This window comes from Capra hircus, chromosome 8 (genome assembly GCF_001704415.2).
Source record: "Capra hircus breed San Clemente chromosome 8, ASM170441v1, whole genome shotgun sequence".
In the NCBI taxonomy this organism is placed as follows: Eukaryota; Metazoa; Chordata; class Mammalia; order Artiodactyla; family Bovidae; genus Capra; species Capra hircus.
The window spans coordinates 109,540,606-109,554,884 of NC_030815.1; the positions used below are offsets into that span (position 1 = coordinate 109,540,606).

General features: G+C 50.6%; 1 protein-coding gene across 8 annotated transcripts in view; it reads right to left on the reverse strand.

Moving 5' to 3' along the window:
• CDK5RAP2 (CDK5 regulatory subunit associated protein 2) overlaps positions 229 to 14,279 on the reverse strand; it is a 180,943-nt gene continuing 166,892 nt past the window's right edge. For 6 of the 8 annotated variants that reach the window (XM_018052695.1, XM_018052692.1, XM_018052694.1 and 3 more), the window contains 4 exons: positions 13,265 to 13,408; positions 3,775 to 3,901; positions 735 to 781; positions 229 to 319 (listed from right to left, as the gene is read on the reverse strand). In XM_018052695.1, the coding sequence (XP_017908184.1) occupies positions 248 to 319; positions 735 to 781; positions 3,775 to 3,901; positions 13,265 to 13,408 (390 nt within the window). In that variant the 3' untranslated portion in view covers positions 229 to 247. Of the gene's footprint in view, positions 325 to 734; positions 782 to 3,774; positions 3,902 to 13,264; positions 13,409 to 14,279 lie in introns of all 8 variants that reach the window. The other 2 variants (XM_018052698.1, XM_018052693.1) reach the window with 1 other exon arrangement.

The window sequence follows — 14,279 nt, forward strand, 5'->3', positions numbered from 1 at the left end:
GACCCGGACCACCTCAGAGTCCCCACCCCCACGGAGGCTGCGGGGTGCGCGCTGGACTGAGCAATGGAGGGCTCGCTCTGCAGGCCCAGGGTGGGGGCGGATTTCTGAAGGACCGCTTAATGCCGGCGAGAAATGGAGATAGATGGTGGGTGGGCATCGGAAGAGACCAGACAGCCCCTCTCCCCTCCAAAGCAGGAGCCCCACCCGTGACAGAGAGGCAGGACGAGCTGAGTGGGAACCCCAGGCTTTATTGGCTCAAAGTTCTCCTCAGGAGCCTGGTCGGCTGGGACTGGACGTTCCAGGGTGGGCACTCCCGGGCCTGAGCTAGGAGAAGGGAGGGGGAAAAAATGAGAATTTTAGGTCACATGGAGGGTTTCTGGAGTATGATCCCTGACAGGGTTAAAGGTGAGTAGTTCTGAAACTACTTTCAAAGACACGCTGTTTGATCAGTAAATATTTATAGAGCCAGATGATGATGAAATATGTGTCAGATGCCCCCTATGTGTCAGGCACCACTTGCTGCACTTCTCACTGGTTAAAAAACAACACACCAATAACTAGAACCACCATCAAGAACGAGGCATGATAAAACGAAACTTTCCATGCACTGCGGGCAGAAAAAAACAGCTGGCGGAGAACAGGTGACCGGTTTCACCTTCATCTTTCAAAAGGACGCCACTGCCAGCCCCACCCCCTGTCCCGCCCGCCGCACGACAGTCTCAAAGCGACATTACCTCCAGGTTCCCTCTGGCCTTCCGAAGGACCTTGTGTGTCACAACCACTAAGGAGAGAGGAAAGAATGGGGCGATTAGAGACGGGTGCCCTGCAAGTTGGCAGACCAGCCAAGGGCAGGGAGGAGGCCTCCAGCCCCAAGTGGCTCAGGCCTGCGGAAAGCCCCGCAGCATCCAGACCCAGAGGTGTCTACCTCATCACATACCCGGGACCAAGTGACCCGTCAGAGAGGGTGGGCCAGAGCCCCTCCTCAAGTCTAAGCCGAAGGCAGGGCGTGCGATACCACGTTACAGATGAAACAGGGCCAGCAGGATCGGGGGATCCCCGAGCCCACCTCTGCGGGCTGGGCCGCGGTGCGGGGAGGGGAGAGACCTACGCCCATCTCGGAGCCCTCATCCCCCAGAGAAGCCGCTCTGGGAATGGGGAGTGCCTGCTCCAAGCAAACGCAGGGGTGCAGGCCAGGGCCAGGCAGGAGGGCACTGCAGTCCCGGGGCGGGCGCCTGACCACAGGGAGGACGGACGGACGGACACAGGGCGGCTCCCTGCGCTGGCCGCTCGCTCCACCTGGAGCAGCGGGTAGGGCGGGACCACCTCGCAGCTCTCTGGGCTCCGTGGCTGCAGGCAGAGGCCCAGCGCGTGGGAACCCATGGGCAGGCGGAGGGCCCGCCTCGGGGCACAGCTGTAAAGGAAGACAGCTTCTCCCCGCAGCCCGTCTGTCCCCCAGACGCCAGGAGCAGAGCGAAGGCCACCACTGACGGAGACGGGCCGCATCAGGACGCGCCCCCAACAGGCCTCTGAGATGGCCAGGGACTCCATCTACACCCGGGGAGGACACACAGGCTTCTGGACTGGGACCTCGGCCAGTGAGGCTGAGACCGACTCCCTGCTGGCTTATTCTGAAGAGGTGCCATGCAGTGGCCTCGAGAAAATACTTATTTCTTGCCTCACAAAAGCCTCCCTCTGCAGGCAACAGAGCCTGCGCGCACTCTGTGGCAGGGGCGGGCGCAGATGCCGTGGCCTTGTTTCTAGCTGGGCGCAGTGACTCGCGGAGGCGCCCGCTGCCACCTGCGCCACCCCAGCCCACGCTGCAGGCCAGAAGTTCTTAGCTGGGGTCCAGGGTGATGCTTTGGGCATCCTAAGTCCCCAGAAACCACGTGCAAATCTGTGCGTACACCGTTGTGTGCATCTTTCTGGGAAGAGAGAGCACCTCTCCTGAGATTTGCCAAGGGGCCAGGACCCAGAGAAGAGTAAGCATCGTGGTGCTAAAAGTGTCAAACGAGTCACGTCTCAGCTGGCCCAAGTCTGAAGGGACCCCCGCATCTGAACAGCACCACCCACCTTCTGAGCAAGGAGCCCCCACCGAGATGAGAAGCCCGTGGGGCAGAGTGGGAAAGGGCTGGCCCCAGGCAGAGGCGTGCCTAGAGCCTAGGTCTGCCTGACAGCGCCGGACCCCTTCCCCCGAAGACCCCAGCCTCAGGGGCGTCCAGCGGCGACAGGCGGTCTGTCAGCTGTGACCTCAGTGAGCACCCTAGGGGCTCCTGCCCACTGGAGGCAGGGCGTGGAGTGGGCGGCCCCAGGCCACACGGGAGGCTCTCGCAGTCACTGTCTGTCCCCTCCTTTCCCGGCAGATTCTGAGCAGCGCTGGCGTGTCCACCTTGACACAGGCGGCAAAGGGAGGGGTAGGGACATTCCCCCAACTTCCACCTAGTCCCTGAGAGCCTGAGCAGCCCTGGGAGAGGCCGGTGGGCCTGGGGTCCTGGGGGGACTCACAAGCCTGGCCAAGCCACCCGCTCGCTGTGCGACCTTGGGCAGGCCCTCCCCGCAGCTGAGACTGACTCTGGGTCGGGCCATGGGGAGAAATACGGAGATGGTGATGCCGTCTTAGCAGGGGAGAGGCTACGACACATCAGAGGTTAACGGTTTGCCACCACCTCCATGCCCAGAACTCAGTCTGGCCTCATGGGATAAAGGAGCCAAAGAACCAGCGCTTATGGGGCATCTGTTCTGTCCCAGGAAGAAGCACAAGAGAGCTGAGACATCACTCCCATCCCTACAGAGGAGAAAACAGGGGCACTTCTTATGAAGCTGTGATGAGAGCCCAGGCCCACCCAGCCAGTCCCAGGAAGAAGCACAAGAGAGCTGAGACATCACTCTCATCCCAGAGGAGAAGACAGGGGCACTTCTTGTGAAGCTGTGATGAGAGCCCAGGCCCACCCAGCCAGTCTGAGTCCCCTGGAATTACCATCTCCAGTTAGAAGTGAGGACTCTACAGCTTGGAGAGCTAAAGTCGTTTATTCCTGGTCTCGCAGGAAAGGGGCGACCTGAGCTTCGCACTGGGTTCTGGGCCCTGGATCAGCCATGGGGACTCGGCCGTCTGAACCCACTTCCGGAGCCTGCTCCCCTGGAGGCAGGGTTCCCGTCCTGTGCCTGGGACTGCCTGGCACAACAGCCGCAAGGCACTGCTGGCGCTGTGAACCCATGTTCCCTGGACTCAGGGCTGCACAAAGCGCGCTCCCTCCTCCTCGCGGCTGCAGGTACCTGACCCAGCCAAACGGCCCGCTGCCACAGACACAGCCCGGTGGCACTGCCCCCACACGGACCCCCTCCCAGCGCCCCCTTCTCTACAAGGGACTTGCTCTCCTAGGCTGGAGCCCCACAGACATCCGCAACTCTGCCAGGGCAACCTCCCTACTAGCTTTCAACACCATCCTCACCCCTCCACAGCCCTGGACAGCCCCCAGGGAGGTCTCCCCACCTCCCAGCCATTCTGTGCTCAGCCGCGGGGACCTAACACACGAGGGGCCCTGTGGTCACTGATGCTCCTGCCTGGGTCTGGCCCACAAGGCCCCTTGTGAGTTAAGGATGTTGACAGGCCACCAGCCCACAGTCCAGCGGGGGCTGTGCCGTCCAGAGGCTCTCGGAGGACCCCGGGTGAAGGACGTAAGGAAACCCAAATGGAGGAGGCACCAGGACAAGCCAGGGCCGGGTTGAGTCCGCCCAGAGGTGCGGCCCAGACATGGCGGCCGCCCCGCCGCCACTCACACTGGTCAAAGATGACCCTCTCCTGGTTCTTGCTCAGCTGCAACAGCTTCAGGGTGCTCTGCAACTTCTTTTCTTGTTCAAACAGTTTTTTGTGGAGTTTGCTGATCTCTGCCTTCAGTTCTCCCGTCTAAAGAGAAGGGGATTTAGGAAAAAAAACAACAAAGAATAGAAACATCAGATCCTTATAAGAAGAACTGCAGAACCACATAGAAAGCACTCAGCCTTCCAAACAAAGGCATCTGAGGGAAAGCTAGAAGCCACGTGCTGCCGGCCGGATGGAGGCCTCAGGACCGCTGGCGGAACTGCGAGCCAAGGCAGCCCAGGGTGCACCCAGGCCCACTGAGACGCAGCGGATGTTAGGGTGCGCTTAACCCTCCGACCTACCGAGTCTACGCTTGGACATTTACCCCCAAGGAAGGGCGGTGCAGGCCTGAGAAGATGCCTTGGCTCCAGGATGTTCACCTCAGCACTGTTCACGGCAGGACAAAATAAACAACCTGATTTGTTTCGATAGGGATTTAGGTAACTTAATTATGGTACTTATATACAACGGAGTAATTTTGCAGCTATTAAAAATGATGTTGTAGGACTTCATTTACTGACATTGAGAGATGATGCTAATTAGTGACAAAAGAACCCAGAACAGCTCCTGTGTACCAGGGCACGCCGGTTTCACAAAATTGAACGCATATATCTCTATCCATAGGCATGTATATCAAGATGTCTAAACCATCTGACAACAGAGACATCACAAAAACGTTTACAGTGTTCCATTTCTGAGATATGGGATTTGGAATATTTTGTTTTTCGTTTTTTTAATTTATCAGAATTGAGTTTTTCCCCCAAAAAAACTATAATGCTGGTTTATTTTTAATGCTTATATCTTACAAAGGGGATATAAAGATATTATTAGGGGGAGTATGATCTATTAGGAGAGCCTGCTTTGATTTTTTCAGAGACGGGGAGAGAGTAGATGGATGACAAGCCCACAGTTCCCAGGCCCCTAGCGTGAAATATGCAGGCCGTGGTGACTCTCTCGGGCTTCCCTGATGGCACTGGAGGTAAAGAACCCGCCTGTGATGCAGGAGACATAATGCGATGCCGGTTCAACCCCTGGGTCAGCAGATCCTCCGGAGGCGGGCAAGGCAACCCACTCCAGCATTCTTGCCTGGAGAATCCCATGAACAGAGGGGCCTGGCGGGCTACAGTCCAAGAGGTCGCAAAGAGTCGGACACGACTTAAGAGGCTTAGCATGCACGCACACACACACGCACGCACGCACGCACGCACGCAGAAGCCCTCCTGCCTACTCGTCGCTGAACTGGTGCGGGGGGTGAAGCACACTCCCTTCCTCAAAAGACACGTGGGCTGTAAGATGCCCCGCACAGGGCACCCTGTGCTCCACTGAAACACCTCTGCTCCCGACTCACAGAGAGGCACTTTAGTTTGTTCCCAAACTTGTTTACGGCTCTTATAAGCAGCTATGTGATTTAATTTTTAAGTAAACTTATGAAATATGTGTATGAAAAGACAGAACCGGTTGAAAGAAAACCTGTATATGTTTCAGAGAAGACTTGATAAAGGCAAGTCACTAAAAAAAAACCCCCACATTTCTGCCAAATTAGGTGTGGGTGAGTCAACGCTAAAAGATGTGGGAGGAAGGCAGTCCAGGAGAATTCTACATTCAAATTGCTTCGCAAGTACCTAAGTTTTTTCTTCATCTTCAAGAAACAGAAATTGGAAGTGACAGACATACATTATGGATGTAGTTTATGAAAGAAAGGAGACGGGGAACTTCAATCAGCAGACCCATATTCAAAGGAAAGGCCCTGGCCCGACATCAAAAGAATGGCAAATGAATGTACATTGAACTGTTTTTAAGTTAAACTGAGATGTTTAAGGTATGTATCATTTTTTGATTCCCTGCTTTAACCTACTTTTAAGATTAACCAATCGTGTCAGCTACAAGGACTTCGACAGTGCTTCCAAAACAGACCCTAATTAAAACACAAGGTTTTCTTTGATTCCTCCTCAAGCTGAGAGCCCAGAGACTTCTGCTCTGGCTGCGGCTTTGCAGGCCACACATTCTGGGACAAGGTCACTCTTCACTCGGAGCCCTGGGTCCACATCTGTAAACAGGGACAATGCCTGACCCTCCTGTCACACTGCAGAGGACAGAGACTCAGAGGAGCGGCTCCCTGAAGACAGGGAGGACGCTTGCTGCTCACCTTGCCGCCTAACCTTACCTCTCCTTCTGAGGTCAACTCAGACAGCACCTTCTCCAGGAGGCCCTCCTTGAGAACCTTCCCCACCACAGCCTCAGTTGCTTACTGCTCCTCTGGGTGCCCGCTGTGTCCAGGGCTTCCCCTAACACTTCCCACTTCACGGTGGATTGTAACAGATCATTCCTTGTTTGCTTCCCCACCTATACTACAAAGCTCCCTGAGGGGAGAACTCAATTCTTCCCTCTGACTCCCCAGCGACTGGCTCAACGTAGGTGCTGTGAGACCACCTACCAAGCGGTGGGTTCGCCTGCACTCTCAAAGCACCCTGAACGCCTGAATTCTATCCAGCACTGAAGACAAGGAGTTATATACAAGTGTCTGCTGTCTCTCTGAACTAAAAATCTTCATTTTCACAGGATGAAGACGCCAGGGTGAAAACGGCAGGCTCCAGAGCTCCCTTGCTTCCAGATGCTGAGATGATGGAGCAAGCGAGTTCCAGTTCTCGGTGGTGATTCAGTCGCTCAGTCGTGACTGACTCTTGCCACCTCATGGACTTAGCCCAGCAGGTTCCTCTGTCCAGAGGATTTTCCAGGCAGGAACACTGGAGTGGGCTGCCATCTCCTCCAGGGGATCTTCCCAACCCAGGGATCGAGCCTGCGTGTCCTGCGTTGCATGTGTTCTTTACCACTGACCACCAGGGATTCCCTTCCGTCCCTACTTCTGAAAAACGGGACTAATAATACTTAAGGGGCTCCTGGAAGGGATAAGATGAGATGCTACTGTACAGCAGAGTCCCTGACCCCCAGCAGGAGTGAGACAGAGCAGCTCTTCCTCGGGACCACAGCGCTGAGATCAGAGCTGAGACTTAACGAGTTGCGCTGCCTGACTTCTCAAATTGTTTTTGTTTTTTTTTTTCCTGGCTGCTTGTTATTCTTTTCTAAAATGAAAACTCTCAAAACATTTACAGAAGTAGGAAGAACAGGAGAATGAACCACTAGACACCATCCAGCTTCAGCAGCTACAGCTGTCAACTAACGGCCAGACTCGTCTCATCTATACCCCTGCCCGTTCTCAGTCTAAAATTGTTTTTAAAAATCAACCCTAGAACCCAATCATGTTTCACCCCAAAATATTTCAGTATACAGCTCTAGGAGAAAAAGATTCTTTTTAAAAAACCACAATGTCATTATCACATCTAAAACGATGAGCGTGACTGCTTAGGATCACCAAACAGGTGTCGGCAGATAACGTTCCTGATTGCATCATCATTTTATTTTTATTATTTTTTTAAAACTAACCGGCTTGACTCAGCATCCAAATAAACTTCAAGTTTTGTATCTGACTGTTGTTGTCTCCAGTTTCTTTCGATCCAGTAGGTCTCAGGGTTACCAAGAAGCCTCGTAAAAACAGATCACTGGGGCCACCCCCAGACTTTGTGATTCAGCAGGCCTTGGGTGGGGCCTGAAAACTGGCCTTTCCGGCCAGTGTCCAGATAGTGCTGCTGCTGCCCGTCCAGGGACCGTGACCTGAGAACCGCCGCATATCTGCAAGCTTCACTCCTCTCCTCTCCCTTTTTCCTTAGGATGAAAAGAGGGTCCAGGCTCAAGTTGTACAAATCCTGCCCCAGACCTGGAATCAAGCCATTTCACCAAGGAGCTCTAACTGCCTTTAGGAACATAAAAGGTACTTGGAAACCACAGTCTGGCACCAGGGGTGCTCCCTGGGACTGGCTTGGACATTTTCAGAGTCTTTTAAAAGTAAAGAGAACTACTAAATTTTTAAAATAGAAAATACATCAGGAGTTCATATATATACATTTCTCTTCCCTGATAGTAAAAATTTCAACATAAGTTATTTGTTTTATCCTATGATAAAATATAGTAATTTCAAAACATCAATACAAGTATTATTAACAATATATTTACTAAAAACAGTTTAAATTTTTTGACAGTTCATTCTTGCTCTTTCAGTATTTCCACTAAGAAAATATAATCAAATTACTGTGTTTGTCATTGAAATGTTACTGTTGTTTGGCCATGTGGCCTCTAGGATCTTAGTTCCCTGACCAGGGATTGAATTTGTGCCCCTTGATGTGAAAGTTCAAAGTCCGAACCACTGGACCACCAGGGAATTTGTGAAATGTTTCCTCTGAGTGGTTATGCCTTCAATTATATACAGGAAAGTTGGTTTATTTTATCTTGAATATTTTAAAATTGCTTTTCCCCCCATTTTAATTTTTATTTATAATTACATAAAGCATTTATAGAGTTTCAAAGTCAAATTTATGAAACAAGATCAATTCAGAGAAATCTACCTTCTATCCTTGTTCTTCCATCCTCTTCTTTCCCACCCCATATGTAAACTCTTCTATTACTGTTTATCCTTTCTCTTAAAAACATTTTTTTACTCCATACAAATTATGTTTTATTTTTTCACCATCTCTTATAAAACTTCAAGAATGAAAGTGATTTTCCTGCCGAGAGGAAGGCTATGCTGGGATTGAAAGCATAAAATAAGCCTGCAACTAGACAGTCCGGGAGGCTATTTTCCCAGACCATTTAGTTGACCAGAGTGAACAGTCTTTAAATTTTTAAGTTAAAAAAAAATTTATTCTCAATTGGAGGATAATTGCCTTATAATATTGTTGGCTTCTGCCATACAAAAATGTGAATCAGCCGTAAGTATATATATGTCCCCTCCTTCTCTGCACACCCCTCATCCCACCCCACCCCTCTAGGTTGTCACGGAGCACCGGGCTGAGCCCCCTGTCACACAGCAACGTCTCATTAGCTGTCTGTTTTCCATATGGTGATGTAAATGTTTCAGTGCTACTTTCTCAATTCCTCCCACCCTATAAATACTTTTATAAACAAATATGTGTACATATTTGTATCTCTCCCCACAACTTTCTTAGATAAACTTATACATGTGATATACAGTTTCCAGAGCAGTCCTAGGGACTGTAGGAGACGCAAAAGGCAATTCAATGCCACTCAGAGAAAACGCCAGGCAGTTAAAAAAACCACTGGAGCTGCCGGTGGGAACCTGGAAATCTGCTTCACACAGATTCCACACCGAGAAAAAGGCGCCGTATGAAACAGGCAGGGACAGGAAAGTGGCTAGAGGCAATTTAGCACCACGCGGGGGGTCTGCGTGTACCCGCACCATCTTGGAGCATCTCCGAGGGCCTTTTTCTGGCTCTAAAATTCTGTGATGCTAAAGTGAGCATAATCCATGACCTGAGAAACCCTCAGAAATAAGGTGCAAACCCTCACAAGCACTGACCAGTCCCTAGACTAATTTGCTAGTGGGGGAGATCAACGTGCTGATAATTCGTGTTTATACACGGATACACACACACATACACACACACACACGGAAGAGAAACAAGAGCTGCATCCCGTCTATTTAACAGACATCACTCTGTACTGAGGACAGAAACATCGTATCAAGGGTGAAATGTTTAGCTTAGACATATGCTTCAAAAATCATATGAGCAAGCACTAGTTTAGAAGGATGAGAGGAAATTATTCATCCATTCAGAAATATGAACAAAATAGACACGGCCCCTCTGGAAAACAGAAGCACAGACATTAAACAGATATGTGCCTGTGACGTGTGATGAAGCCTGGGATGAAACCGGAGAGGGTGCTGGGTGCTATGGCGACTGATCGGAAGCGCTCCCTGACCTTGAAGTGACATTTAAGCTGAGACCTGAGAGCTGAGAAAGAGCCAGCCGGAGGGAGGGAGCACTTGTTTTCTGGGCCTGAGATGGAAACGAGCCTGGAGGGCTGGGAGGAAAGGCAAGGCCGGTGCGGAGCTGGCGCTCGGTGGGGGTCCTCTCCAACATGCGTCTCCGCCCCACACACAGGTTCCCTCACACGACGGCTGGACAGGCACTGCCCTGAGCCTGGTGCACCCGGGTTCCTCCCCAGGATCCCAAGAGGGACGCCCAAGGCCAGCCCAGCAGAGCCTTCCGAGCCAAGAGCCGCTTCACTGCTACTTCCCCGCCGTGGCTGGGAGCGCTGAGGGCTGTTGGAACATGAATAGATGGATGATAATGTGGAATGCACGTTTCCTCTCTGCCTTCCTGCTGCACTTGTCCAACAACTTACAGGTTAGATAAAGGAGGGAATATCTCTCAGACTACCAAGGAGACAGCCTGAACTCTCCCTTAACCGACAGGCTGCTTCATCCAGGGAGGCTTCTTTGATTATCGGAGTGGGTACTCGCCTGGACCTAATATGACATGGTACTCACACACACTGAAATCAGACGGATTATAGTCTTTGCAGCCAAAGATGGAGAAGTTCTATACAGTCAGCAAAAACAAGACCGGGAGCTGACTGAGGCTCATATCATGAACTCCTTATTGCCAAATTCACACTGAAATTGAAGAAAGTGGGGAAAACCACTAGACCATTCAGGTATGACCTAAATCAAATCCCTTATGATTATACAGTAGAAGTGAGAAATATATTTAAGGGACTAGATCTGATAGACAGAGTGCCTGATGAACCATGGATGGAGGTTCGTGACATTGAACAGGAGACAGGGATCAAGACCATCCCCAAGCAAAAGAAATGCAAAAAGGCAAAATGGCTGTCTGAGGAGGCCTTGCAAATAGCTGTGAAAAGAAGAGAAGCCAAAAGCAAAGGAGAAAAGGAAAGATATATCCATTTAAATGCAGAATTACAAAGAACAGCAAGGAGGGATAAGAAAGCCTTCCTCATGGATCAGTGCAAAGAAATAGAGGAAAACAATAGAATGGGAAAGACTAGAGATCTCTTCAAGATGATCAGAGATACCAAGGAACATTTCATGCAAAGATGGGCTCAATAAAGGACAGAAATGGTATGGACCTAAGAGAAGCAGAAGATGTTAAGAAGAGGCGGCAAGAATACACAAAAGAACTGTACAAAAAAGATCTTCATGACCCAGATAATCACGATGGTGTGATCACTCACCTAGAGCCAGACATCCTGGAATGTGAAGTCAAGTGGGCCTTAGGAAGCATCACTACGAACAAAGTTAGTGGAGGTGATGGAATTTCAGTTGAGCTATTTCAAATCCTGAAAGATGATGCTGAAAGTGCTGCACTCAATATGCCAGAAAATTTGGAAAACTCAGCAGTGGCCATAGGACTGGAAAAGGTCAGTTTTCATTCCAATCCCAAAGAAAGGCAATGACAAAGAATGCTCACACTACCGCACAATTGCACTCTTCTCACATGCTAGCAAAGTAATACTCAAAATTCTCCAAGCCAGGCTTCAGCAATATGTGAACCGTGAACTTCCAGATGTTCAAGCTGGTTTTAGAAAAGGTAGAGGAACCAGAGATCAAATTGCCAACATCTGCTGGATCATGGAAAAAGCAAGAGAGTTCCAGAAAAACATCTATTTCTGCTTTATTGACTATGCCAAAGCCTTTGACTGTGTGGATCACAATACACTGTGGAAAATTCTGAAAGAGATGGAAATACCAGACCACCTGACCTGCCTCTTGAGAAACCTGTCAGGATTCCTGCTGCAGGTCAGGAAGCAACAGTTAGAACTGGACATGGAACAACAGACTGGTTCCAAACAGGAAAAGGAGTATGTCAAGGCTGTATATTGTCACCTTGCTTATTTACTTGATATGAAGAGTACATCGTGAGAAACGCTGGGCTGGAGGAAGCACAAGCTGGAGTCAAGATTGCTGGGAGAAATATCAATAACCTCAGATATGCAGATGACACCACCCTTATGGCAGAAAGTGAAGAGAACTAAAAAGCCTCTTGATGAAAGCGAAAGAGGAGAGTGAAAAAGCTGGCTTGAAACTCTACATTCAGAAAACTAAGATCATGGCATTTGGACCCATCACTTCATGGCAAATTGATGGGGAAACAATGGAAATAGTAAGCAACTTTATTTGGGGGGGCTCCAAAATCACTGCAGATGGTGCCTGCAGCCATGAAATGAAAAAATGCTTGCTCCTTGGAAGAAAAGTTATGACCAACCTAGGCAGCATGTTAAAGAGCAGAGACATTACTTTGCCAACAAAGGTCCGTCTAGTTAAGGCTATGGTTTTTCCAGTAGTCATGTATGGATGTGAGAGTTGGACTGTAAAGAAAGCTGAGCACCAAAGAATTGATGCTTTTGAACTGTGGTGTTGGAAGAAGACTCTTGAGAGTCCCTTGGACTGCAAGGAGATGCAACCAGTCCATTCTATAGACCAGTCCTGGGTATTCATTGGAAGGACTGATGTTGAAGCTGAAGCTCCAATACTCTGGCCACCTGATGTGAAGAACTGACTCATTTGAAAAGACCCTGATGCTGGGAAAGATTGACGGCGGGAGGAGAAGGGGACAACAGAGGATGAGATGGTTGGATGGCATCACCGACTCAATGGACATGGGTTTGGGTAAACTCTGGGAGTTGGTGATGGACAGGGAGGCCTGGCACACTGCGGTTCAAGGGGTCGCAAAGAGTCGGACACTACCGAGCGACTAAACCGAACTGAACTCACACACACAAACCCCAGGGACGGTATCTGCTCTGCCTGACTCCTGAGCTGTGCCAGGGCAGATGCAAATGAGGATGGGGTGGGAGCAACTGTTCTTAATTCAGTCACGTTCAAGCTACTGCCAAGTCTAGCTTTTAAGGGAAATTTCAGTGGCTTTGTAATAAATGATTTTCATTGACTTAAAAAAAAAAGGCAAAACTAGTTTCTAGGTAGTTAAAATAGATTTACAATGCCCACTAAAATATGATGCTGAAAGCTATCAAAAGGAATCAAGACAGTCCAGAGAAAAGGCATCAGAAATGAAAGAGATCTTGAACAGAAGGGAATGAGCTAGTCCATGAGGACAACCTGGGACTTAAAAGCTTATCAAATGCAAGCCTGTCCTTGGGACTCCACACTGGTGCTTCCAACCCGGCTCTTCATCCTGAGCGTGTGCCTCACTGCCCGAACCGCAGTTTCCTCGTTTGTAGAAGGTGGACAGGATTCCTCCCAAAACAGATGTGCTCAGCGTGGGGCCGGAGTCGGGTCCCAGCTGTAGGCCGAGTTTGCAGGGCATCAGAGGACCGAGGAAGAACAGGCCTGCAGCAGCCAGCGCGGTGTCTGACGTGTCACTCAACAAGCACAGAGGCTTCCCTGCCACCCTCCGTGTTCCCCCAGTGGAGGGCACACTGCTGCGGGCCCGGCCCTGGGCTGGACATGGTGGCGGCGGGGCCCAGGCCTGGCAGCCCCTACAGCCTCTGCATCCACGTGCCGCCACCCACCTGTTCGCAGTGGAGCGTGCACTGGCTGTCGGTGGGCGGCGAGACCTTCCAGAAACACGCCAGCAACCTTGCGGCCTCGTCCAGCATCCGCCTGGCGGTGCTCACGCCGGTGACAAAGCTGCTCGGGGGTGCCTCGTGTGGACCCTGCGTCGGGGAATGTGAAGGCTGTTAGGTGCAGTCTGGAGAAAGATCATGGACAAGCTGGCTCTCACGGGCAGTATAAACTGCCAGACCGCAGGGCCTGCGTTCCACACTCTGAGCCAGAGCCTGGTGTGGACGACCTCAATGTACGGTTAAAGCTGGTGAATTACAGATTATGAGGGAACTTCGTTGGTGATAGTAGGCCCATCAACAAGCATGATCAGTGGCCACCTGGGGGAATGCACTGTATTTATTTCAGCCAGAAGAGGGTCCGTGGCCGGCCCCCACCCTGCCCCGCAGCCTCTCGACGGCCAGCAATGCAGCGCTACCGTTTCTGTCCCCTGCATCCCCAGCTCCCCGGCTCTGCCTGCCGCCAGCGGGACTTGCCCCGTCACGTCTCCGTCACCCCTCGGGCACGCAGGAGCAAGTCAAACTGGGGAGTTTCTCAAGGGCACAAGAAAGCGAAGAATAGGAACCCCGGAAGGGAAAGAATGAAATAGTTTTAAAGAAAGAAATGAAGAGTACTGTCTCCACAAGTAGTCAAATAAAAACTAAAACAATATGACACGCCCTGTTAAGCTATCAAGTTGGCAAAAAAAAAAAAATTTATAAATAAAAATACTCCCTGAAGACAGAGGCGCAGAGGCAGCCTCGCTCATGCCTCACTCGTAAATGGAGACATTGACACAAACTTGTGGAGAGCAACACAGCAGCGGTTCCAGCAAAAGCTAGGAAGGGCCACACAGCCTTGGAACACAGGATTTTACTTCTAGAAATCTGTCCCTAATGAACAGTTCTAAGATATCACCAGAGAGATCCAGTTTCAAGGATGCTCGCGACAGCTTAAATGTCCAGCAAGCAGGTGAGAGAGTAA